Source organism: Podarcis gaigeae (genome assembly GCF_964106915.1).
Source record: "Podarcis gaigeae genome assembly, chromosome: 12".
Taxonomy (NCBI): Eukaryota; Metazoa; Chordata; class Lepidosauria; order Squamata; family Lacertidae; genus Podarcis; species Podarcis gaigeae.
The window spans coordinates 21,366,619-21,393,600 of NC_139688.1; the positions used below are offsets into that span (position 1 = coordinate 21,366,619).

Genomic DNA, 26,982 nt, shown 5'->3' on the forward strand with positions numbered 1-26,982 from the left:
TGTCGTCCCCCACCCCCGCCAGTGTGTTTCATGCCTATTTCTTCCTTAGACTGTTTTCATCAGGACAGCTTCATTACTGTCAGATTTGTTTCTGTTTGAGGGTGTTGATGGCAGGAGAGAGACAAATTAGGAGTGGCTTAAGGACTCCAGTCAGCAGTATTTTATAATGGAGTACAAAATACATAACATGTCATGGGAACATGAATTAAAAACTTTGCACTAGAAATGCGGCGAGTGTACAGTAAACAGAAGTGTGAACACAGTCTTTGAAAGATACACCAGCTTGCATAGTAAAATTATTGGAAGGACTGAAAGAATAACCCAACTTTCTCCCTGATCCAGCATTTCATTAGGCTGGAGCTCATCCAAATGATGATGAGTTAGCAAATCAAGGGAATCTGGCTAGTACTGTGATTGTGCCATGCAAACACAAAAAATGCAAATGCATTACTTGGCACCTTTATATTTTCAGCTTCTTTTTTCCCTGGAAATGTTCCAGTGTTAGGGTTGCAAAGACAGGCTTGAAAATGTGTGGATGATCTCTGGTGATGCCTCTAATGCCACAGGACTCTGAAGGGTGTGTATAGGTAGCAGGATTTTAAAGTCCTGAATAAGTACGTGCTCCTCCTTGTAAGCAGGAAAGCTTAGGTGAAGTGAGGAAAAATAAATTAACCAGTTCACACTGATCTGGAGTTGGGGGTGAAGAGGAAAGCGGCTAAGTTTGCTGAGAATAACAAATGGTTCCGGTTTGTAAAAATACAGTATATATGCACCTGTGTTTCTAAACACAACCTAGATTAACTGTGGGGAACCAGTGGCCCTCCAGATGTTAGGACTCCCTCTCCAGAACGGCCAGTCATCAAGCACATCTGGAGAGCCGCAGGTCGCCCTCCCTTGCGGGGAAAAAAGACTGTCGAGAAGAAGGAAATAACCAGTTAAACGGGCTACTGGTTAAAAGATCACTTTCATTGCATCTTGGCTAAAAAGGCACTGCGCCCTCTCGTTCTGGATTTTCTCGGGAGTTTCCCTCAGACATAGCGGCCACATTGCAGCAAAAAAACCGGTGCCTTCCCTGAAGGGGTTTCCCCCCAGCATTCCCCCCAACCGACTTCTGAGGCGGTTAACGGGTGGGCGTTTCCCGGACGGCGAACCTCCGCCCAGCGGCCATTTTTACCATCTTTTCCCGCTCAATTCCCCCTTTTCGAGATGTTTTAGAAACTCGTGCTAAGTGGGGCCGGGCTGCCCTACGCCTGGCTTACTCGGATAACGGTCTTAATTCCGTCCTGAGTCCGGCTCTCTTCGCCGCTGTGAGGAGAAATAGAAAAAGTTCCAGGGAAATGACGCGATGGCGCGCCTCGACTGCCACACGGACTGCGTGGAGAGGCCCCTGTCGCGCGCGCTGCGGGCCCTGGGCGCCCAGGTGGGCGCGCACCCGTGGCCCTTCCTGCTCGTGCCTCTGGCGCTGACGGGCGGGCTGGGCGCCGGCTTCGTGTTCCTGAGCAGCCTGGAGGACAACGACATCGAGGGCCAGTTCACGCCGCTCGGGGACCCCGCCAAGGGCGAGCGGCGCTTCGTGCAGGCGCACTTCCCCACCGACGACGCGCGGCGCTTCTCCGCCGAGAGGCTGAGCACCGAGGGCTCCTTCGCCTCCCTCCTGGCCGTGGCCCGCGGCGGAGGCTCGCTCCTCACCCGGGAAGCCTTCGCCGAGCTGCTGGCGCTGGACGAGGCGGTACGGAGGCTCCGCAGCCCCGACGGCGCCGCGCTCCCCTTCGCCCAGCTCTGCGCGCGGAGCAGCCCTGGCCACAACTGCAGCAGCCCCAACCCGCTGCTCAGCTTGGTGCAAGGCGGGTCGCACATCGAGGCGCTGCTGCCCTACCTCACCTTCCCGCTCTACGTCCCTCCGCTTATTGTCAACCCCCTTTTCCTGCCCCCCTTTCTGGGAGGCCTCGACTTGGGCCCCGGGGATGGGCCGGCGCGCCCCGTCCGGGCAGCCAAAGCGCTGCGCCTCTTCTACTACTTGCAGGAGGATGAGGCTTCTCGCAGAAACGACAGCGCGCTCTGGCTCCGGACGTTTCTGGAGCGCATCCCGGGCGTGGTGAAATCCTTGAACCTTACAACCATCCAGATAAGCGTCTCCTGGCACGATGGAGCCGCTTCCCACGTTACGGAATGTGACCGATATGAATCTCTGTGTCTGCCTGATGCACGCTGCCATGCTTACTGGAGCGAACAGGATCTGAAGTGAAACCACTAGGGTCAGAGGTTCCCCATGCCTAACGCACCTGCATCAGCAAGTGGAGGCATTCAGTGGCGGCCAAACATTTAATTTTAGTAAGTAATTAGAAAACAAGCTATTGCAGCATCTCTGGCAACGCAAGAATGCCAAGGAGTGCCTCTTTCAAAATGATGCACATTATTACTATGCCTTGTGTCAATCACTAGGTTTAAAAAATGCATTTTATGCTTTTATGCTGTTTCCTGAATTACTTCTTTTGCACAGCTTGGACATGCTTGGATGTAAATCAGGGGCAGAACACCTTGAGCCCATGGGCCAAATTTGGCCTGCCATGCTTCACCATTTGGCCCATAAGGCCATTTTACCCAAACCATACCCACCTGCCCTACGTCTGATGTCACATGTGATGCCAGGCACAGGGCAGGTAGAGATAGGGCTAGATCAGCTGCACATACCACTGATCCCAGCAGAAAGGACCACCCATCAGCTGATGCATTGGGACTTCAGTTCTGCTTGGGCACCATCTTCCCCCGTTCCCGTGGGCCAACTTTGACAGGACCACCTTATCTGTCAATTGCCTCTACGCACATGTCAAAGTTGGACCGTAGGATGGGGAGAGATCTGGTCAAAAAGGTTCCCCACCCTTGATATAAAATGATTAATAAATTATGTACATAAATAAATGAATACTTAAATGATCCAGAGCCTAGGCCCACCACATAATTTTTCATATAATTTGCATATGTAATTGATGACCGTAGGCTTTTCATTGACAATTTAGCCACCCTTTTTGGGATTAATCCAGACTTAAGTGGGATGTTAATGTTATTGCTACAGAAATATTAGCATCACGTTTTTTCATGCAGACAGTCAATGTTACTACCGCAGTGGATGAGAGGAGTCTTTTAAATGAGCTGAGAGGTCTTGCTAAGGACTGCAAGGTACCGTTAATGGTTTATCATCCAGCTTTTATATACTTTGATCAATATCTTGTGATCACTCAGGACACGGTTCAAGCTATTTTGATTGCTGCTGGAGCCATGCTGCTCATTTCCTTACTACTCATTCCCAATCCTCTTTGTAGGTAACCTTTGCTATTGCCTCTGTTATTGTCGGTGTAGCTGGTTTCATGTCCTTCTGGAATGTGAATCTTGATTCCATATCCATGATCAACCTTGTAATTTGCATAGGGTTTTCAGTAGACTTCTCAGCCCATATTTCCTATGCTTTTGTTGCCAGTGAGAAACACAAAGTGAATGACAAGGCTGTGGATGCTTTGTACCACCTTGGCTACCCTGTTACGCAGGGAGCTATTTCCACTATCTTGGGAGTTATTGTACTCTCCATGGCATCCTCTTACATCTTCAGAACCTTTTTTAAGATAATGTTTCTGGTGATCTTGTTTGGGGCTGTTCACGGTCTCATTTTTATTCCTGTGTTCTTAATTTTCTTCGGCTTTTGTAGTAAAATGCCAAATAGACAGCTTCCAGTCAGTGCCCAGATTCTGACTTGATTTTAGGATGTTCAAACCTGCTTGGAAATACCACCCATTGAAGTGGGAACCCCTCCTTCTTATCCCAGATCTTTAGGGGCCTACTAAGGTACAGGTAGTATATCTTTATGTTCTCTGTTAAACCAAAGATGCTGTGATATTAGCACCCAAAATATACAATATAGCAAGTTTCGCTTGTGTCATATTTTCTTTTTTAAAATTTCTTTTTTTTAATGTATTTTTTTCAAGATTTCTTGGTTTACAAAAGTATGTGCAATGTCTCTTTTTTCAATTTACCTTTTCTACAGGTCAGTCTCATTTGTTGAGACATTAGTGTTACATTAGGAAGGAAAGGGAAGAAGAGGTGGAGGAGGCCATGGTGGGTGGGGTGGGGAGGTTTCTATTTTACTTAATGTATGTGTGGGGTTTTGTGTCAGCGTCGTTTATGCAGGTTCTCTTTGCTATTCGCTTGTGTTCCTTTGGTGGTGAGAGAAGTTGGGGTTGGCCTAGGGTGTGGTTGCTTGTTTGTGATTGCCTGTGGTGAACTTTGTTTTCATGTTTGAGTTGGGTGGGTGTTTTTGAATCAGGATAGCCATAATCTATTGATGGATTCCTGTCATCTTGTTGGGCTGTGTATGTGATAAAGGGGAGCCATACCGGGGTGAAGGCATCTTCTATTTGTCCCCATGTCAGTTTCAGTTTATTGGTTAATTTTTCTAGTAAGGCCGTTTCCCATACTATTTGGTACCATTGGTCCATGCTGATTCCTGACAGGCCTCTCCAGTGTCTGGTTATGTTTCTGGCTGCTAAGAGTAGGTGGGTTATGAGTTCTTTGTGATGTGAGTGGGCATTATTGTCTTGGAAGATGTTTAGTAGGGCCAGTTCTGGGGTGATTTCTAATTCTTGTTTAGTTATTTTACATATTTCTCATATGGCTGTTGTCCAGAATAGTTGGATTTTGGGGCATTCCCACATCATGTGGAGGTATGTGCCTGTGGAGGTGCACCCTCTGTAGCATTTTGGTGAGGTTCCTGGGCTTATTAGCGCTAATTTCCTTGGTGTTAGGTACCACCTGTAGGTGAGTTTCAGAGTGAGTTCTTTCCTTTTCGTTGATATGGATTTAAAGGGGGGTTTAGACCACATTCTGGTCCACTGAGTGGGGTTAATCTCATAGCCTATGTCATCCTCTCATTTTTTTTTTTATTATTAACATCTACGTGGGTCGTGGGATGTTGTAGTAGTATGCATTTCTCTACCTACGGTTCCACATCTTATAACTCTAAAGTATTGTGGAATTTGTTTTGGGAGGAATCAGACATGGAGGAAAGGCATAATTTCCTTGATGAGCTCAAATCATCCCATGTATGAAGATAAGGCAATAGGGTCAGGGTCAGCCAAGCCAGTTGCTATGGCGACAGTCCAGTGCCACCTGTATAGGTCAGGCACCCCCAAACTCAGCCCTCCAATTGTTTTGGGACTACAGTTCCCATCATCCCTGACCACTGGTCCTGTTAGCTGGGGTGATGGGAGTTGTAGTCCCAAAACATCTGGAGGGCCGAGTTTGGGGGTGCCTGATATAGATGATGGAGGCATCTCTGCTCAGCTGTCCGGTGTCTTGTCCTGAGTCAGTCAGTGAGTGCTGTCGGAATCCGTGTTATGTCTTGAATTGCTGGAGCAACAGAAATACTTTCTACTTGTACATATCTTTATCTGCAAAGCCTACAAAGTGTATGAATATATCAAGTCCCAAACTGTATTACTGAAGCCTGATCTTCTGCAGCAGTCAAACTCTTTGGACCTTAAGCTGTCTCTCTGTTGTGACTGGAACTCAAGGCAACTTCCGCTGTGTGGATATCTCACTTCAGAATCCCAGCTTTTGTGAGGAATAGTATTAAATCTGGATAATCAGTAGGAACTATTGCTAATTAAAATTTTAAATTATTAGCATATATGGTAGCTAGGTGTGCAGATGCAGTTCAAATTTATAGCATGAAAGGCATATGATATTAATTTGCTGAGATGGAGCAGAGTCTGTTGTGTAATAGGGAACTTTCCATGGATATATTTTCCAGCTGATGGGAAGCCAGGGAATGTTGGGATTTTTTCCTCTCCTGTCTCCCCACTTGCATTATTTTTCTCTAACATGCTGAAGTAACAGCAAACAAATCAATTTTGAAGGAAACGAAAGAAAGATTCTTTGGAAATCCAATCCACTAAAAAAATTCCACATTTCGGTTAACTCTCAAATTTATTTACAGGTTTAAGATATGTTTTGTACACCTCAATTTACATAAGAGGGAAACCAGAGATAAAGCAATTTACAATGAGGAAAAGCTTTCTGCATAATTAAAACAAACCTTTATTGTCTTTAAAAAAGGTGCCACGCATGCCTTATTTGCACATCTTTCACTGTAAGTCACTACAAAGAGTATATTTGTAATGTGTCAGCATAGCAGCTTGGTATTCTGCTTTAAGACAGGGTCTTGAGGTCCCTCCATGTGTTACTAGATTAGCTGAATGGGAAAAGCAAAAAAAAAGAAAGTTGCACTGAAGTACTGGATTTGCTGAATGAAAGAATTCTTAAACCAAACCAATTCAAAAGTTAAGTACACTGTCAAGTTGTATTCACAGCAACGTCATGTTAGCACTAGTTTGAAAGTTCACTGCCAACTTTCTTCCATTCCCCCCACTGACTGGCACAAAACCTTTTCTCTTTTAAATGCCTATTTTGAATGGAGAAGTGTAGGGGTTAAAGTTGTGAGAATAACCCACCCATTGCCCATCCTCCCACAAAACACTAGTATTACTAGCAATTGTTTCTCACTCCACCCTAGCCCAACTCTTAGCATTTCAGAAGATAACTGAACACATTTTACTGTTTGGGTACTATGTGCTCATAACCTGTGTTGAAGGACTTGAAGATTTCAAATAAAAAATTTGTATTTTTATTGGGGGAAAGGGACTGATTTAAAAGGAACAAAAAGAGGAATCTAAACTACTCTCTGACTGATTCAATACGGGCTTCTAAGAAAATTGATGGAGCTCTCAAAACAGCCGTACACAATCTCATTTTTAAAAATCCAACAGGATAGCACCTTTCAGAGCAATGCAGTTATACCCCCATACCACTTAAACTAAACTGGAAGTGTCTTCCCAACTGACTCCGAAGAGGCAGTGCAATTCTTCATAGCTATTAAATTCCACTCCGTCCCGTCCTGTCCCCGTCATGTGATCTAAAGGCATCCAAACAGAAATCCCTATTATTTCTTTGCCCAGTTATTGCGCTCCAGGATTCCAACACCCTGGCATTTATAAGAAGACCAATGGGGGGGGGGGGCAGAAGACAGCTCTGTTACAGCAATGCCAGTTCCCAGCTTCCTGTAGTGTTATGTGACCTGCTAAATAAAATCTGTGGTTTTTTCCCCTAAATGATGAGTGATGGTTTTATAAACTGTCCACGGAATTAAGACTAAATGGAGGTGTCATCCCCTCTGCAACTTGTAAATCCTGCAGCATTTCAAGGGATCTCAAGCCGCAAGATTGAACATGTTCAAGTCCACATGGAGCAATTAGCTAGGGAAGATATGTTAAGAACATACTATTCAGCATCAGTATTTGAGGTTTCCAAAGAAGCAGGATTCAACCCTGAGATCGTATTATCTATACTTGTGGGAACTTCTTTTGCTCCTGGCATCTCTTTCTATGGAAATACAAAAAGTTAGGTAAAATGTAACAAAAGCACACAAGACAAATTTGCTTATCTTTAAGAAATGTGATTATTACCACACAAGCATCGGGGGGGGGGGGAGCTACACTGCATAAGTAGACTACTGCATTCTTGCAAGTAATCCATTAGAACGCTTAACAAGGAAGTTATCATCTCACTTCTAGTTTTTTCCCCTCTAAAACAATCTGAATTTCTTTGGCATCCAAAGTCTCATAGGTCAGCAATGCTTCCGCTAAATTCTTGTGCTCTTTTGTGCGGTTCTTCAATATATTCTTCGCTCGTTCGTATGATTCCTATCACAGAATAAAAAAAAACCACACACATTAAGGATCATTTGCAATGAAACTGGAAATCGAAGACATGTATTCTAAAAACTGTTTTAAGATTGACCCCTGAACTAATATTTTCAATAAAGCCACAAATATTCACGTTTCAATTTTATTCTTGTATACTCATTGCAGAAACCAGACTCCATAAAATCTTTTAGTTTAAAACAAGTAAGAAACACAATGGATGGAAGGGAAAAATAAGGTAGATAAATAACTGAATATGAAAAAGGAATCTACTAGCAACAAGGAGCTAGAAGAACGTTCTATTGCTAGTAAGTGCTAAAGGAAGTTCCTGAACTTTTAACAGGACCATGAACTGAATTAGAATTTAGGCCATTTTTATGGTTTACTAGATATATACATGAAACCCAAGGAAAGGAAAACTTTATTCACCCAGTATTTATTCCAGTTATTCCATCACACTTTTTCTTACCTTTAAAAGCATTCTTATTTCTTGTTCAATTGCGGACTGGGTTTCGGGACTGAGTTTCCCTGTATCTGTGTAGGTCATGACACCAAGCTTATAGAAAGCAAGAGAAAGAGACATTTTACATTGCAATTGTGGTGCAATTTAACATCCCAGCAAATAATATCTACTGTGCTGCAACAGGCCCTCAAGGTGTCTGATATTTAAGCAGCTGTGGCTGTACACAGAAGTATCCCAGCACTATATCACAGCTTCCTTGTTAAATCTGGATGGGAGGGAGCTTGTCAGCATAAATCTAATCATGTCTACTCAAAAGTTAGTCCCACTGTCAACAACTGGACTTGTTTACTCCCTGCAAGTGTATATGACTGCAGCCTTCGTCACCGATCACACATTTTGCTGAATAATCCTATTAAATTATTCACTATTAATTTTTAATCATCGCCTTAACTTGTTGCTTTTTAAAAAGATTACAAAGATCATGCATCTAAGAGAAATCTCACTATCCGTGATGACGGAAAGGAAGGGGCAGACCAGGAGGAAACAAAACATATAAGGGAATACAGGCAGAAGGAGCAAATGCTTTCTGGTGCTTGATTGAGCTCTCCCTATGGTATAGAGCAACACCCCCCCCCTCAAATGTGCTGTGAAATGAACATGGCAGCGTAACATATACAGTAGCGGCTGGTGAGGTGCTGTGGGTGGGGCACAGCTGCTTTCCTGACTTCCAACACAGGGGGAAAGAGGTGGGGTGAAGCTTGGGGAGATTGGCTCCATTGTTCTGCACCAATTTAATACTCCCATGCTTCACCCCACCCCTTTTGGTAAGTGCCAGTGACCCTGGCACTTGGGTCAGGAGGGAGGCCAGGAGAGCAGCAGTGTCTCACTTATCACTACTACTTTGTCAAGTCCATACTGTAAATTGCTTTGTACAGTATAATCTCCAAGAAAAAAATGACAAAATGTGTTTCTTATTCACCCATGCTGTTCATATCTTTGATAATCTGTAAGGCTGAGTTGGTCACATACACATTTTCAATTTGTAACGTAAATTTCGCTTTATAATACACTGTCTAAAGATCCAGAGAGGGATAACAGCAATTTAATACAAGGATCTGATACCACGTCCTGAAGGACTCCTAATCAATGCGGAGAGAAAAGAGGACAGCATCCAGAACTCAAACAGGAGATATTTAGATCTTACCTTCTCACTCATTCCAAACTTAGTCACCATGAGCCTTGCTATTTTAGTAGCATTGTCAAAATCACTAGAAGCCCCTAAATGAACAACAACAAAAGAAATTATACAAAAGTAATTCCGATTTAGAAGTTAAACATTTTGAATACTAATCTTGTTTCTTTCGGGGTTTTCCTGACCTGTTGTGATGTAATCACCCCCAAATATAAGTTCTTCTGCAACTCTTCCTCCCATGCTAACATCCATCTGGGCAAGCAGCTGGGACCTAGTTTCACTCCACCTGTCATTTTCTGGCAGCAAAGACACCTTTAATACAAAATTGTGTGAGCAGAGATTAAAGTTCATGGAAATAGCAAATTACACTTTGTAGTTGCTTTGACAATCTTGAAACAAAGGCGAGTTAGAGGATACTGACTGCCGTGATACTCTTCTGAGACATTTGTTGGTTTCTCTACCCCAAACTAAAACCTGCTTCCCAAAGAGTAGACACCTGCAGCCTTGCAGGCTCTGCCCAGACCTGTCATGGTCATGCAGTATCCTAGCGAGAAACAAATCAACAGCAACTTTTTGCTGGTGGCCAATCTTGGCTTATGGTATACTAAAGGTAACAGCCCTTCTACACACAGACCCTGCAGCAGGACTAGGGAACCTCCAACTCTGCTATGAAACAATTTTGTGCATGTATTTGGGCAATACAGTTTCAAAGTTCAAAATGCAGCAGAGCCATATGAATGAATGTTTTCATCCACAATGTGGATGTCTTTTTTGAACTGACAGCACTGCAGGGTGTATATAAAACATTTCTAAAATCGCAATTATTATTATTATTATTTATTAAATTTGTATACCACCCTTCAACTGAAGATCAGAGGGTAGTTCAGATCATAAAGATAGAAAATGAAAACATAAAATACATAGCAAAACAAAAACAAACCAGTAAATCCTCCCTTCAAATACACATTTAAAAGGCCGCAGGATGTTAATCAGCCAAAGGCTTGGTTATAGAGAAACGTTTTCGCCTGGCGCCTATGTAATGAAGGTGAACCTCCGTTACGAATGCCACGGCAACCAACCACGTTCTCATTTCAATTACATTATACTATGGAGATATATTGCCAGGTGTTTGATACCAGCTCTGTTGAAAAAGTAAAGCAGTAAAGCGGACAAAGCCTAGTCAAAAGTGGGTATTCTCTACAAAATCAAAATCCTCACATGTCCGAGTGTTGGTCCTCGTGGCATAATGGTAGCTTTGTTGATTGGCATCGCATCTTTAGTATAGTATGCAATAATGGCATGCCCAGATTCATGATAGGCTGTAATTGTTTTATTCTTATCATCAATTTCTACACTTCTACGCTCAGGGCCTGAAATCAAAGAAAGGAAATCACAGAAGCTGAAAAGTGTTCAAATGCAAGCAGATGCTCCATTCTATTCATAACGCACACGCACACCCACAACCCTGTTTGCTTTTCTCACCACCATGCAGACACTGAAGTGGAGACTTAGTAGGCTCGGTCCTCACTGAACTGTTCTGAAGGGTTTTGTTGCTGCAGCTGTGGAAGCCGCCCCGGGTCCGAGCGCCAGCCTCGGCTGATTGGCTCTGTGCTGCCCTCGGGCACCCCACCAAGGCCTCTGGGCCCTGGCGGTGGCAGAAGCAATCCCAACCTGGCCAAGAAGGTGGCCCAGCGCTCATCTGCCCTCTTCTGCCGTGGACCCCCCAAGACGGGAGCCAAGGCCCCACCGTCCTCCGTGGTCAAAGGGGACACAGTGGGATGGTCTCCTCGTGGCCACCTGCACAGCAAGTGGGTGGGCGAAGTGCGCTGCCTGCCTACGGGAGAGCGAGCAGAAGAGGGCGTAGCTGTGGGGCCACCCTTGCCCGGAAGGTGCAGGGGCCAAGGAGAATGATCCCCCACCTTGGGGCTCTGGGAAGGGGCTGTCGTGGCCCGGGTTTAGGTTTGGGGGAGGGGAGTGGCTGGGGGAAAGAGAGAGAGAAGCCTCCTCCGCCGCACGCGCAGTCCAGCCCGTCACTAGGTCTGGGGGATGGTCAACCAGCCCCCTCCAAAAAAAAGTTTGCTGACCCCTGGTATACAGGATGATGGGTCAGAGCAGGCACAGGCAAACTCCGGCCCTCCAGATGTTTGGGACTACAACTCCCATCATCCCTTGCTAACAGGACCAGTGGTCAGGGATGATGGGAATTGTAGTCCCAAACATCTGGAGGGCCGGAGTTTTCCTATGCCTGGGTCAGAGGATTCAAGGTTACAGAAACCAAATAAACCTTTGGGCCTGTTTCCAGGAAATTTTAGGCACACATTCAGGTTCTGAAACACGCTTCCTCAAAGGCAAGCTATGTTTAGGTTCTTTATGTTTCCATGTCACAAGTAGGGTTCCTTACCTCTGAACTTCCAAGAACCCAAAAACCCTCAGTGTAGCATGTAAGCGCTGTATTGTTAACTTAACTCCAATGAAGTGCCCAAGGTCAAAATACTTACCTCGCTGAATTCAGAAATTCAAATTCAGAAATAGCCTACCCATAAGAATTTTGTCCTTTGAGAATTCCAGCTCCTTCATAGTAACCATATCCTTCCCATCAACCGCAGCTTTCAATGCAGCTTGGTTCACTAGGTTTTCTAACTCAGCTCCAGAAAATCCTACCGTTCCTCTTGCAATGATTTCTGCATCAATAGCTGCAGTAAAACACACACACAAAGTCCTATATCAGCCTAATCTGAGAAATTAATAATATTCTTTAAATCTGCTTTTCACATAATCACAATATGGATCAAGAACAGAGCACTGATTTATTCAAGCAATACTGTAAGCAGAATCAAAGACTCTGGCTCCCACTGGTGACAATATTCTGAATTTCAATCACAAGCATGTAATAACTAGGGGTTTTGTGTGTGGGCCAAAAACTGGAGTGAATTGGGGGTTTTCCTCCCCCTCCTCATATCAATGTACAATGTCAATAAACCGACAGATCAGAGCCTCTACGAAATCTTGTGTTGCTGTGTTTCTATACTTTTCTTTACCTTATAGCTCCATATTTTCCTATATGTTTGTGGACACTGAAAATAGTGAGGCTGTCCAAAAGGTTGCCTATGGAATACTGAAGAGCTTGGAATTGTTCTTTGCTAAAGCACATCAACAGTTATGCTTTCTTTATTAAGAAGTTATTCCCTATCCACCACCACCCAATTAGATTGTGGGGTGGGGTGGGGTGGGGAATAAATCTGTTTTACTCCCCCCACTTCTCAAAAAGCCCCTGGTCCTATTTGCTTGCAATTTAGCATGCTTTAATCCACTGGAATAGCTCACGTGCCCTAAATTTCATCCACTTTGGCCAAAAGGGGGAAAAAGCTATAGCCATTTCAGATTCCTCAGTATGGGGAACAGAGAGATTTGTTTTATTCAAGGCGATCCAGAACTCAAAACACAGATCTAAATTAGGGAAGTCACAGAGCGACTTAGAAACAGATTAAAATTTACAGCCACTCTACAACAACTTTCTGTATCACCTGCCCCCAAGATAACAGTTGCGTATTTATACTTACATTCATCATACTTTATTTTATTCAGGTACCATTTCAGAATCTCTGTTCGGCCCCTGACATCTGGCCTGGGGACTGTAACTTGCATGTCAAAGCGGCCAGGACGTATCAAAGCACTAATTGGGGAGGAAAAACAATTCTGTGAATGATTCAATATATTTAAGATCCTTGCTAACCAGATGACTTAAAAGTTTTTTATTTTTTTAAGAGTTAAGAACATGATGGGGTAAAGTGAGCAGCTAATATATTTCTGACCTACTAAAGATTGTTTCACACAAGCCAATAGCCTCCACACAACCCTCCTTGGATTACAGGAACCCCCAAGGCAAAAGGTACTTTATGAACCAACACTTCATAGATACATTCCGGCTGCCGTTGCTGTCATTTTTGCTGTTCCTGATAATGATAGCTAGAAGGGGCTAGTCCTTCTGAGTGCTGCTTTCAAAGATAAAAATATAGACATGATGCAAGAATAGTACCATGTAAATTTTAATAGCTATTACTGACCTACGCTTTCAAAATCATATATGCACAAAATCAAACCATGCAAAGTTACGTTTTATGCATATATACGCACACACACATACTTATCTAAGGCTTCAGGGAAGTTTGTTGCACCAATGATAATGACGCCTTCGTTGGGTTTAAAGCTTGAGAGAAAAAAGAGAGCTTTTGTTAATATACTTCGGTGTGAAGTTTCTCTGTTCTTACAATGAGTACAGCAATGTCCATGCAGTCCAGTGAGGGCTTAACGCACACTGCAAGCCCTTTGTTGGGCATGACTCAAAGCAATCTAAGGCTCCAGAGTGGGGCTCATCCATTTGTTTGGAAATCTGCAGCCATGCCAGAAGAATACTAGTAAGAATGTAAGAGCAGACTTGCTGGACCAGACCAAAGGTCCAGTGAATCAAAATCCCATTTCCAAGAACAGCTAGCTGGATGCTGCTAGGAAGCCTCGTAGCAAGGCATGCCCTCCCATTTTTTGCCCCTCAGCAACTGGTATTCAGAGAACTCAGAATCTATCCTCTTTCCATGCCCATCTTATGGCTGCAAATTTGAAAGCTTAGTTATGAGTGACATGTCCTAAATCTGGATTAGAAGTGATCAAGGCAAACAGCTCGATGAAACAGGCTTGTAGGTAGGATGTAATTAGAGACACCAGCCCAAAGCATGATCAGTAGACCTGCCACTCTAGTGTAACCACCAAGGCATCATCCCTACTAACTAAACTATGCTATGCTGTGCACCTAGACAATCCTTGCCTGCATACCAACCACTTTGTGCCCTGGTCAAAAAAAGAAGAGGGTGCTGCAAGCTTACCAACTAGTTGGAATAGCAGCATCAGTATAAACTGTATGGCTGCTGGGCAGTGTAGTAATCTGGGGTTTCCCAGGGCTTGGCTACCCTGATGTATAGGGTGATACCAGGCATTTAAACATGCCTTAAATGGCTATGATATTCTTTCCAAGTGACATATCAGATTTCAAATTATTTTACTGCTTGGGGGGCCACACACCTCTCCCTATGAACCCCACTTATTTTGATGTTCATATATAACAGATAATGCCTTGGCTCAGAAAGAAAATTAGTATTTACCCATCCATTTCAGCAAGGAGCTGATTTATGGTCTGTCTTGAGTAGGGATGCATTGGAGACTCTATCCTTTTGCCACCAACAGAATCCAGCTCATCAATGAATATAACACATGGTGCATTTCCTTTGGCTTCCCCTAAGAATGCAACATGTCAAATTTATTTCTTCATACTACAAACACCCTTTTGTATTGCTCACACATTTCTAATATGAGATTCACAAGTTTATTCTGGCTACCCTCATGAATTGCACTTTTCCAGAAAAATAGCTTTTCGGTGTCTATACTGCTATTTTAGCTAGAAAACAGTCAAAAGGAAACTGTTCTCTGAATTAGGGATAAAACAATGGGTCCATGATAAAGGTCCAGACTGGAATGAATGTTTACATACGTATATTGGGTTACAACTGTTCAGACTTTTGATATAATGATAATAATAAGAGAATGTTTTTGAATTTTCCTGATGCCTGCTAGAGCCTTCTTTATTTTAATAGAGAGCTTAGACTCTCTATTAAGAGCATTTATTCAATAAGAAACTGCTAGATTTCAAAGTGTGTTCATCCACACTCCTGAAATAAGGGTTTTCCCAGCCACTCTGAGCGACTGCCAACAGGTTAAAAATACATTAAAACATCAGATACTAAAAACTTCCCTAAACATGGGTGCCTTCAGATGTCTTCTAAAAGTCAGATAGTTGTTGACTTTTGACATCTGATGGGAGGGCGTTCCAGAGGGCAGCCGCCACTACCAAGAAGGCCCTCTGCCTGGTTCCCTGTAACCTCACTTCTTGCAATGAGGGAACCGGCAGAAGGCCCTCGGAGCTGGACCTCAGTGTCCGGGCTGAACGATGGGGGTGGAGATGCTCCTTCAGGTATACATGTCTTCATGAAAACAGCCAATCTTCAAGGGAAAACTAAGTTGTACTCACTAAACAAGTTTCTGATACGACTGGCTCCAACACCAACAAACATCTCGTCAAATTCCGATCCAGAGGCATAATAGAATGGAACATCAGCTTCTCCTGCCACAGCTCTAGCAAGAAGAGTTTTGCCAGTTCCAGGTGGTCCGACCAACAAAATACCTGGGGAAAGAATGAAATAAAATTATGACAAAGCATACGGAGAACTGATTATCACCCATGTTTACCCCAATTTTTATAATTTCTCAACAAGTGATTCTAGTCCCTGCAGATTTCAGCCCAGCTAGGGGAGAACAATGAAGCAGGCTAGGGATGTGGATCTGGCAGGTATTTAATATAAGGGCAGGACCACCCATCTGTCTATCACCTAACATCACAATGTCAGGTGACACGCGCTTCCAACCCCAACAATCAGCTGACTGTCAGGATTTCAAAGCATCACCCAGGACTTGCAAAGAACCCTGTGCTGCTCTTTGTAAACTTCAGAAGCCCTTTTTGGAAGAGCCCAGCTACCTTTTTAGCAGCCCACACCGGTTCTGAAATCATACATGATGTCAGGTCATTAGGCTGTTGGGCCAAATGGCAAAACTTAATTAGGCCCAAAGGCCAGAGGTTCCCCACCCAATACAAAGAGTATACATAAAGAAAATCTGGACAACAAACACACTCCCCTGAGTGAAAAAAGTTAATTCACAAGAGTTACAAAAGGGGAGGGGTGAACTAAATACAAATTTAAAAGACACAAAGGGCAGAGCAATCCAAAAAGAGGAGTAGCAAAGGTGGACAAACTGCCTTTTTCTATGCCTGCTTTGGATATATTCTTCCTTTCCCATTGCAGTTTTCTTTTCTTAGTTTCCTTCCCAGTATGTCAGGACTTGTATAATTTATCCCACAATGCAGGGGTGTGTTGGGGGAGTGAGGGGACCCTGTGAAATGCCTCTGACGGTGGAGGAATACCTGCTGTAGGATTTTAACGATGTTCATGAAAGGGGCACATGAGGTTACATATCCCTCTCAGGGACAACACATTATTATAAATCAAATAGGACTGCAATGTAACAAGTGGGATGAACACCCCCATGAAAGCCCCTGTCAATAATCAAAAGCTCACACTTACCTTTAGGAAGTTTTCCTCCCAGTACAGTAAATTTCTGAGGATTTTTCAAGAATTCTACCACCTCTTGCAACTCTTGCTTTGCTTCTTCAACCTTCATTCATTTAAAATTTAAAAATATATTATGTCAACATTTTTAAAAGACCTGTTTTATAATTTGGCCAAATTAGCTTTATGGTCACAATCCTGAGCTATTTTTAAGCACAGCCAAAGGCTCATGCGCACCCCCAGTATAACTTTTTTTCTTTTAAAATACAAGGCCCCCTGCTGTATAGTCAGCTGGCCTGGAAACTCCCATGCTTCCCAAAGCAGTTTGCCCTGTGGCAAGAGGAAGGCTGCTATTTTAAGAAAGTAAAGTCCGAAGTCCCACTGGACAACAGACACAGAACTACACTGGTCTCTGACCTATGTTTATATAACATAAAACATTTACTGAAAAACCAAGGCATACAGTTAATAACATATAGAGTGGTACCTCGGGTTAAGTACTTAATTCGTTCCGGAGGTCCGTACTCAACCTGAAACTGTTCCTAACCTGAAGCACTACTTTAGCTAATGGGGCCTCCTGCTGCTGCCGCACTGCCAGAGCCCAATTTCTGTTCTCATCCTGAAGCAAAGTTCTTAACCTGAAGCACTATTTCTGGGTTAGTGGAGTCTGTAACCTGAAGCGTATGTAACCCGAGGTATCACTGTATTACATAAATGAATTTCAATTCAATAGTTGGTGGACATCAAGCATTTGAACTTACCCCTTTGACATGTTCAAAGGTAACATTTTTCATCTGAATAGGGTCCACAGCTGCATCAAGCCCAGAAGTTGTTCGAAAACGCACTAAAAGCAAAGGTTAAAACAGATTAATGTACTGACAAGTCATTTTGTCAGTATCATTTGTCATAGCAATTTTTGCGCCTACCAATGTTAAACTAAGCATTTCTTTAAAAAATTAATTCTTTAGTTCACGTGTATCGTACTCTTACGTGTGGCTCTCAGAACTGACTATGCCCACATCTGTTTAGCTGCAGTAATGATTCAGCATCCAATACTATCAGGCTATTCACTGAGTCCCAGCTAAACAGATATTTATACCTATAAAGACTTGTGCAGTGTACCCCCAAGCCCATCTCCTACATCTGAATCATATCACCTGCACACCAAATCTCTACAATGAGGAACTCTCAATGATCCATTACTGAACTCACTGCCAAAGCTTCTGGAAGAAATGCAAGAACTTAACTGGGTTGGAAGAATGTTGAAGAAATATCCATAGATGTAATTCTATGACACACTAGATCTATACAAATCTTTCTTTAAAAATAATGGTCTGATCTGAGAAACTAGAGGATTCCAATCGAGAACCAAGTTACGACTGTGTTGAAAAGCAGTAGGAGACACAACTACTTAGGCTGCTAAAACTAACTATTCAACTGTCCTAAGAAAAGTGAGGCCTATGAAATGTTCTTGTTCAAATTTTACTAAGATATATTTCCCCAACTATTACTCCTTTCAGAGAAAAGAACACTAGATGTTTTCACCTGGAGTAGTGTACACCACTTTGTGAGTTCATTCAACTTGTGATTTTAATCTAGACTTAAAATAACAGACTAATAATAATAATAATTTTTATTTATACCCCACCCTCCCCAGCCAAGGCCGGGTTCAGGGCGGCTAACAAACTATAAGAAAAACAAGGTGAATGAATACAACTTAAAAACAAGATTAAAATACAACATTAAAACATAAAAATGCAGCCTCATCACAGGAGGAGAAAGGAAAAAGAAAGAGGAAGAGGGAATCAAATTGACTCCAAGCCAAAGGCCAGGCGGAACAACTCTGTCTTATAGGTACTGCAGAAAGAAATCAGATCCTGCAGGGCCCTGGTCTCATAGGACAGAGCGTTCCACCAGGCCGGAGCCAGTGTTGAAAAAGCCCTGGCTCTGGTTGAGGCTAATCTAACTTCCTGAGGGCCCAGGACCACTAGGGTGTTGCTATTTATGGACCTTAAGGTCCTCCGTGGGGCATACCAGGAAGAGTGGTCCTGGAGGTATGAGGGTCCTAGGCCATGAAGGGCTTTAAAGGTCAAAACCAGCACCTTAATTCTGACCCTGTACTCCACCGGGAGCCAGTGCAGCTGGAAAAGCACTGGGTGAATATGCTCCCATGGCAGAGACCCCGTGAGGATCCTTGCTGCTGCATTCTGCACCCACTGGAGTTTCTGGGACAGCTTCTAGGGCAGCCCCGCATAGAGCGAATTACAGTAGTCAAGCCTGGAGGTGACCGTCGCATGGATCACTGTGGCTTACAAAGCAAAACAGGAAATGAAAGATTAAAGAAGAATGAAAAGTTAACAAACCAGTATCCATAAAGGGGAATTTACCAGATAAAAAAGGAGTTTTTGATAATCCATAAAGGCCAAGCAGAATCAGAACAAGGACAAAGAAACGGTTTCGTCTTATGGAATCTGAAGAAGAAAAATATATATTAGGCAAACAATTTTTGTACTGTATAAAATCCAAGGAAACTGAATCAGCTAGACTAACTGATAAGGGGATGACACTGTGGGACAATGACAATGAAGAACCTGCTGCCTAATTCTTATTTTTCTACCATATATGAATACCGCACAAAGGGGGTTCATTTACCGTGTATTTTAAATGCGACCTGTAACACCATTCTAACACCACATATACAAAACAGAACACTTTGAATAAGACAAACAAACCATTACGTTGATTGAGTGACTGTGCTTTCAAAAAGCCCTCTGCAAATCCAGTTTTAAAGGCATCTTGTTGAGCTTCAGGTATCTTTTTTGTTTTCATTAGTTTATCTACACTTTCAACATCAGGTCCTCTATCTCTCAGTAGGAGACCCTAAGGAGTTGATGGAGAAAACACTTGCATTAGTTTTTAAACCAGGGGTCAGATTTTTGGGCACATAATAAGAATAGCCTGCTGGATCAGGTTACCTATTCTCACAGTGGCCAGCCAGATGCATGTGAGAAACGGGGGACAGAACATGAGCAGAAGAGCACTCTCCTCTCTCTTAAGGTTCAGCATGCATTGACCTTTTCAATTTTTATATGAATGGATATGCTACCACTTGCAAGGGAAAGGCTTGCAAGTGCATCATGCGGGGTGAGAGCCAACCTTGTGGCAGTGGATATGACGAGACTTCCCTTTTCTGTCCTTCACTCCTGCTCGGGACGGGAGAACCCTCCAGAGCAGGAGACCAGAGTGGGGAGGAATGGAAAGCTGGTGTGAGCAAAACTCTGTTGTACAAGCAGATTACTGTAACTGGACAGCACCCTAGAATTCTGTGCAGCAATTCAAATAATTACAGTGAAATCTCACTATCCATCAGTCTCCAGGACATTCTTTGTCTGTTGGATTTTACAGTGCTTGGATTACAGTACCATTTAGCTGAAATTGTTAACGTTCTAGATGTAAAAAGGTATATAGTCATTTAAGTATTTTAGAAGGATTCCGCTTGTATACCTCCTATCAGCAATTATCCCTTTTACCCATCTTTTCCTACATCAGCTTTCTAACAACCTAACTACCATCATGATTCATAAATCCCTTATCTCTTCCTGATCCCTCCCTTTCAATCCCCTTTTACCTGTCCTCAATTACTTCAGTCTACAAACACCTGAGAAGAGGGACTTGGCTTCCAATTTTTAAATGGGTCAAGTATTTTTTAAGACACCGTATAAAACAGGCATCAGAAGAGGTTATGATCGGAACACACAAATCTTTAGACTTGCCTTTACAAATGAGGGCGCTACATTTTCTGTTTCTGTTAATCGTTCTGATGAAGACTGCAGCCGTCTTGCTCTTGATTTCAATGTCTTAAAACCTCGTGTCTGAATAAAAACTTAAAACACATAACACATTGTTTCAAGATAACGTAACAGAAATTCTTATGCAAATTCTTTCCTTCCTTAATTTTTTAGTGTAAGTCCTGAAACACAGCCTATGCAAAGAGCCAAACGCCAGGTTCTGTGCTTTTGGTTGTGGGTGTCTGTGTTTTGAGTAGTTCCCCCAAAACAGTATTCCTCCATGCTGTACACAATCACATACAAAAATATCTGGAGTTTCAAAGCAGCTTAATGCAGCACGGGAAAAGGGAAGGGGCTGCTGTTCAAATTTGAAAATTCAGCCCCCCATTAAGCACCCTGCAGGCTGCTCTTTGGATCCCAGTTATGTTATTTAAAAGAATAGCAACAACAATTGACTCTATTCAAGCAAGCAATTTTAAAGGACATTTTGGAAATGTATACGTTCTAAGATCTTGCTAAATATAGAACATTCATATGTACAGAAGCTCCTGTGGAGTCTCCAAACTTCGTAGGAACGGCAAATAACAGACAAATAAGAGTACCTGCATCAGTTGCAAGTTAGGCAATTGCTAGTTAGGTAATACTAACTCCCTTCCCTTCAATAAAGTTCAGTCAAGAATTCTAAACTTGTGAGAAACAGAAATCCGAGAAGGCTTGACTGTCACTACATGTGTTACATTAACCACTGGCAATGAAAGTAAAATTTCAAAAATACAACTAATTATTATGACTACAGAGTAAAGATAATAATATACTCTAAATATGTTCAAAGGCAAAATACTTTCATCTATATCATACAAATTATAAGTAATTTTAGAGAGTTGGATCCAGAGTTGTCCCATTCTCAGCCCCCAGGTCCACCTCCTGTGAAGCAGGGATAAGTTCCAACCCTCTGGAACAGCTTTTCAGAGGCACAGGAATTAGTCAGGGAGAATAACCACCTTCCTCTAACAAGCATCACATGAGCAGAGTTCCACTGATGGGAACTCAGGATTCATCTTGTAGTATATACTACGTTCTTCAGCCAGATAAATCAATTTAATCAAGAAGAATATTCTTACTTCATACCTGGCCAACGCTGAAGATCTGAACATACACTCTGTAGGGGGCTAGGATGCTGTCTGTACAGGTAAGATGAGCGCAAGACACTAAAGACATCTGCGAAACCTAGGGAGTTACCATAAAAACATTATTATTATTTTGCAATCACTAAGCTAAACAATGGCTTTAGAAAACCTTTATAGGTTTAAAATATTTTACAGGATAAAATGAGTCTCCAAAATCTATTTCAAAACATATATAACTTAAATAAACTTCACATTTTTAATTTCATTTGAGAGTGAATCAGTCTGATTCACTCTCGAATGAACATGCTGATCCTATCCACATTTATCTGTGAGTCCTGCTGTGCTTAACAGAGCTTCCTCTTGGGAACAAGATTGCTTTCTGTATTCCTAGGCTGCAAATAATATTTTATTCAGTCGCTGTATTATGAAAAGCAGCCCTGAAAAAAGGTCCACAAAAATGTTTACTAGCCCACACTGAACTACGTTGGTACTTAATAGTATGTCAACAGCCTGTAAAACAAACACTTATTTAAGTATATAAAAGCTCCAGTACTCAGTTGCCTCAAGAAAGTTCTTACTCACCATATGAAATCAGGGAAGTGGTTCTTTACATGTCTAAGTTCAGGTACAGTCCCATATAGAATTAAATGGGTGTGCACACATTCTTTGCATGTTTCTTATTGCTCTTAACTATGGCCACTGATGTAAGCAATATGTGTTTTATGTCTAATAACACAATTGTGCAACTACTTTGTGGTGCACAAATCCATGTTTGTTGCTCTGCCCACTTCTGCCTCTAATCTTGCTCAGCAGAGGCATGACACACACACTCCTACATCCACCTGAAGGATGCCCAGAAGGGAAAGAGGATTCATGCTGAAATGTCTTTGCCATCCCTGCATTACAGGGGCCTCATAGAAGAAATAAGCATGGAAATGAAGCCGAAAGCAAGCATCTCACTGGAACCATATATTAAGAGGTGGGATGTGATGCTGCCTCGGCTTCAATTAAGTAAGTGATTCAACTTTTCGCTGCCATAAGATCCTAAGACATACCATACTTATTTTCAAAGAAGGACTGTGCAGATATGTACGATGTTTGCCAGTGTGAAGAGATTTTGTTTTCTACACGATAGCCAGGTAGTAGCCTGTCCACTAGTTCATCAAACTGGCTAGCTTTCAAGTCAGAAAGTCCTAGGTCTCGTATATTAAGTACTGGCTGTAAAAAGAACAGATGAAGAATGGAAATGTTTAAGAACATCAGATTACTCAAAACAAGAAAAAGAGAAGAAATGTCCAACTATTATGATTCTAAAAAGGGTCCCCAAAGTAGAAGCAGATTGGAACACACACACTTTTCCCATTTCATTCCCGCAAGCCCCAATCATTAAGGCTATTCAAAATATCAACTTATTTCCATCAACTGTTTAAACTGTGCAGTCACTAATTTCCAAAATATAATTTCTAAGTTGAAATCACTGCTCTTTACTCAAAGAAAATGAAAGCAGTATCTACGTACAATAAAAGCCTTTATTTGGTGCAGCTTCAAACACCAAGAAATTATCATTGACCTTATTGCAAAATATACATCGCTAATTCATATTGAAGGGCTGTAGCTCTACAGCAGACATCCTCGTAAACTAACAGTTTCAAAGAGCTATAATTTCTGCTGTAACTGGCAATACAATCCTATGCATGTTAACTCTGAACTTTATTCTCAGGTAAATGCATGCAGGACTGCAACCCAACCCCATATTTCTAGATTCAGGTAGGTAGCCGTGTTGGTCTGCCGTAGTTGAAATAAATAAATAAAATCTTGAAAAAGATTATTAAAAAAACCCTTCCAAAAAAAAATTCTTTAAAAGAATCAAGTCCCTAAAAAAGAGGTTTTTGTTCTTAAAAAGTCTTTAAAAGAATCCTTCCAAAAAAATTAAAAAATTGTCCAGTAGCACCTTAGAGACCAAGTAAGTTGTCTTATTCTTCAAAAAGGCAACTTCAGCAGAACAGGGTAATAAATTTAATAAAAATTGTCATTATATTTGTAACTGCAGTGCACAAAAAATATTTAATCAGCTGTGCACAAATGAATACTTGCATATCAGGAAATTCTCTATTTTCAAAACTAAGTGGGGAGCTTTGTATATAATAATAATACTCCATCTGGATTGTTCCAGAACAGTATAGAATACTAAAAGGAGTATCAAAATTCGCTTTATAAGATTCCTTTTTATGCCACATGTAAGGCACCAAGCAAATTTAAATCATGCTAAATGATACACAAACACAAATAAACCTATCACTCCTATCAGAGAATTCTTACCTCACTATTCTGTACCTCATGTTCGGGTGCTGCTTCCTTTTGTACACACTGGGTAGATGGTGTAGCAAATGATGGAGCTGGAGTTATGGGTGAATGGAAGGCATTGATGAGGTGACTCAATGGAACTGTGACCTAGTATAAAAGAAAGTTTAAGTGAAAGCATTATCTTTAAAATTACTACGTTAATTTAATCTGAACAGAAATCATTTTTCCTTTTTTTAAAAAAAACACCCAATGCTTTGGGCATGTTTTCTATAACACAAAGCAACAACTTTTTTAAAAGAATAAACATATTATTGCAAGGAAATAGTTAATTTCCTTCAGTACCAAGAAACCAGTGCCCTGCTTATTAGGAGAAACAGCCTCTCGCAAATTTCCTGATATTTACAAAAAGGCAGGGTTCAATGTAATTTAGTATTCTTTCTGTCTAGCTGTGCATTCAGCAGTTCTTAAAGAAGAATCGATTTCTACTGTTTTTGCTTCAGGACTCATCTCTCCTTGGCTTTTCTTCTGATCACAAGAAATTGCTTAAGTGCATAAGCTTCAACAAAACAGAACATACAGTGGTACCTCTAGTTACGGGCTCAATCTGTTCCAGGGTGCCGTTCGCACCCCCAAAAGTCTGCAACTAGCGTGCTGGTTCTGCGCACGGTGAAACCTGGAAATATACACTTTCAGGGTTGCCGTGTTCATATCCTGAGAACACGCAACACATAACAAGAGGTATGACTGTACTTTTAAAACAACATCACATTTCTTTACATATTACTCTAACTGGAAACTTGACATACCTGTTTTGTGCCCCATCTTGCTTTCATCAGTCCCCCAACTCTAGTGCATGATTTAGTGCCCCCCCCAAAGCATTCTACATAGGAATGCAATAAATGTCATCCATGGACAATGTTACATCATGCAAAATTCTTCAAAAAGGCAACTAGTCATACCTCGGGTTATAGATGCTTTGGGTTGTGCACCGCGCCGAACCGAGAAGTACCAGAACAGGTTACATCCAGGTTTTGGTGCCTGCTTGCGCAAAAACGCCGAATTGCAACTCACGCGTGCGCAGATGCAGCGCTACGGGTGCGAACACTGCAGGTTGCGAACGTGCTTCCCGCACGGATCATGTTCGCAATCTGAGCGTCCACTGTACAGTATTAGATAGGAAGGGTACAGCTGCTTTTCTGAGATTTCTGATTTTCTGAGATTTCTGCTTTTACGACATTAAACTTGACAATGTAGCATCAATTTAAACCATATCAAGCATTCACGGACGATTAGCCTACCAACAGTTGCTAGCCATGACAACTAAAAAGAATCTTCTAAATTTTGTAAAATGAATAAAATTCTTTATTCTCTACTGTACACGAACCCAACTGACCTTTAAACCCAAGACCTGCCTACCTAGAACTTGTGTGTCTAACAATACTATTAAGGAAAAGTTTAAGGGCTTGGGCTTTTTTTTAGTTCAGAAGAAAGACAATTAAGCAGGTAGGGCAAAACGAAGATTCATAATTTTATTAGCATTTGATAAAGTTCAATAGTGTTTGTCTAGGAGTAAACAGACTGGAGGAACGGAGCCCCACTATTCCCCCAAACCTGTTTCAGAGGGTTTATTTTTTGATAGGGATGGGTCCTCCAGTGCAGATGTGGAGGGTTGTGTGGGGAAAGGGGTTGAGAGAAGTCCATTTGCATGACACTGAATGTCACTCGGTAAGGTGCATGGATATTACCATATTTTTCCATCTATAAGACGCTCCCATGTATAAGACGACCCCCATTTTTTGAGCCCCAAATTAAGAAATAAATATTTTAAACATTCCGTGTATAAGATGACCCCCAATTTTAAACTTAAAAGGTTTTGGGGAAATATAGTCTTATACACGGAAAAATACAGTAATCTGTCCCTTTTCTAATGGGGTCTAATAAAATTCACAAGCACCAGCGTCCGAACTGGAAATAATACGTCACGGTTTAGTTTCCAAAGACATGCTGCGCTGATTACTTTTTTTAGAGGGGAAGGTGATAACATTGAGAACGGCGCCGCGACCCACGGAGATTTTAAACACGGGTGGCTAAGCAGAACCTCCATATTCAGTAGCAGCAGAGCCCTGGATATTCGATACTAGGCCAATCCACTGTCCTCCGGAGGCTGTTTGCGGGCTTCGTGAGAGGAAGCTGTCTGTTCGGAAACAGGATCCAGCTGGGCTCTTCTTGAAGGGTCGCGAAACCTCGACTCGCTCCTGAGCAAAGCCGGCGCGAAACCCGCCTCTCTCTAAGTGGCCGGGCAGCCGGCGGCCACTTCTCCTTCCGCCCCAGATCTCTTTCCAGCCGCCGCCGGCGACATCTTGGGCCCGGCTCTCCCAGCAGCCCGAGTAGCTACGCAGAACAATAGCTGCTCCTCCTGGAGCGAGACTCCCCGCCCTCCCCCCGCGAGGCCTTTACCTGAGGCTGCACCGTGGTGGAGAAGGAAAACATCGTCGCCACTTCCGGCCCCGCAGACGGACCGGCCCGCTCTCCGCAACCTCAGGCCGGGGCCTCGCTTCTCGGCCCTTCCGGGCTCTTCCTGGACAGGGGAAAAAGGGGAACTCGGAGGCTACTCCGCTCTCATGGAAAATGGCCGCCTCCTGCCGCCGGCACAGCCCGCGACGAACCCGACGCGAACGCTCGTCCGCTAGCCCGGATGTGGGCGGCCCAGGAAGAAGTGCTTCCGGGTCACCCGCAGGTCTCTCCCCTTTTCTTGGCCAACGTGGAGCGGCGCTTAAGACTCAGCGGGGAGTTTTGAGTGCGGGATGGATGCGCCGTTGGGGTTCCTAGAGCTAGATGGGGTGCAGAGGAGCAGCTCGTATTGCATTCGTGTTGCTTGCTAATGCTTTTCCTACCGAGAAACCTCACTCAGGCAACCCAGCTGCACGGCCTGCATTATTATCATCGTTAAAGAGCATAACAGGAACATAAGAGGGCAGTGTAGTGATTAGGGTGTCAGATTAGGACCTGGGAGTCAAAACCCATGGGTCACTTACCCTCAGCCTAACCTACCTCACAGGGTTGTTGTTAGGATAAAATGGGGAGGCACGGTGGCTTATAAACGAATGAAAAAATAAATATGAAGAGCCTGCCGGATCAGGCCAGAGGCCCATCTAGTCCAGGTCCAGCACCCTGTTCTCACCGTGGCCCAG

The 26,982-nt window shown here is 42.8% G+C and overlaps 4 protein-coding genes across 11 annotated transcripts in view; 1 reads left to right on the forward strand and 3 right to left on the reverse strand.

Moving 5' to 3' along the window:
• The window catches only part of LOC310827927 (phthioceranic/hydroxyphthioceranic acid synthase-like), a 28,067-nt gene extending 25,083 nt beyond the window's left edge, over positions 1-2,984 (reverse strand). Inside the window, exon 1 of the mRNA XM_083704492.1 lies at positions 1,260-2,984. Within this exon, the coding sequence (XP_083560618.1) occupies positions 1,260-2,215 (956 nt within the window). The 5' untranslated portion in view covers positions 2,216-2,984. The remainder of the gene's footprint in view (positions 1-1,259) is intronic.
• The window catches only part of LOC310827930 (mycocerosic acid synthase-like), a 68,481-nt gene extending 49,780 nt beyond the window's left edge, over positions 1-18,701 (reverse strand). The window contains exon 1 of the mRNA XM_083704550.1: positions 18,687-18,701. The gene's annotated coding sequence lies outside the window, so the exon portion shown is untranslated. The remainder of the gene's footprint in view (positions 1-18,686) is intronic.
• LOC310828598 (patched domain-containing protein 3-like) lies at positions 2,984-3,749 on the forward strand (the record flags this gene model as incomplete). Its single annotated transcript, XM_083706214.1, is given in 3 exon segments — positions 2,984-3,041; positions 3,044-3,315; positions 3,321-3,749. Coding segments are annotated over 3 exon segments (759 nt in total), but the record flags the coding sequence as incomplete, so codon positions are not given.
• Positions 5,958-26,486, reverse strand: YME1L1 (YME1 like 1 ATPase). 8 transcript variants are annotated; one of them, XM_083704855.1, is made up of 21 exons: positions 26,249-26,486; positions 23,807-23,938; positions 22,543-22,705; positions 21,489-21,587; positions 20,346-20,455; positions 19,311-19,452; positions 18,960-19,043; positions 17,334-17,416; positions 16,588-16,678; positions 15,480-15,632; positions 14,557-14,689; positions 13,548-13,610; positions 12,964-13,076; positions 11,941-12,096; positions 10,622-10,773; positions 9,589-9,715; positions 9,416-9,489; positions 8,218-8,304; positions 7,614-7,748; positions 7,328-7,428; positions 5,958-6,241 (listed from the first exon to the last, which is right to left on the reverse strand). In XM_083704855.1, the coding sequence occupies exons 1-21, from the start codon at positions 26,279-26,281 to the stop codon at positions 6,238-6,240; spliced, it is 2,235 nt and encodes a 744-aa protein (XP_083560981.1). In that variant the 5' UTR covers positions 26,282-26,486; the 3' UTR covers positions 5,958-6,237. The 8 variants fall into 8 exon arrangements, with proteins under 8 accessions (XP_083560981.1, XP_083560980.1, XP_083560983.1 ...); XM_083704854.1 differs by having other exon boundaries at positions 19,305-19,452; positions 26,249-26,485; XM_083704857.1 differs by having other exon boundaries at positions 25,890-26,481.
• Positions 26,487-26,982: the final 496 nt, after the last annotated feature.

What these genes read in the sequence shown, in the direction of transcription:
- YME1L1 (XM_083704852.1), bottom strand. Translation starts at nt 25,895, where the DNA reads ATGGAGGTTCTGCTTAGCCACCCGTGTTTAAAATCTCCGTGGGTCGCG. An exon ending in AGATCTTCAGCGTTGGCCAG is followed by an intron (nt 20,456 to 21,488) that starts GTATGAAGTAAG and finishes ATGTGTTTTAAG; the next exon opens with TTTTTATTCAGACACGAGGT. An exon ending in GGGTGATTACATCACAACAG is followed by an intron (nt 9,490 to 9,588) that starts GTCAGGAAAACC and finishes TTGTTCATTTAG; the next exon opens with GGGCTTCTAGTGATTTTGAC.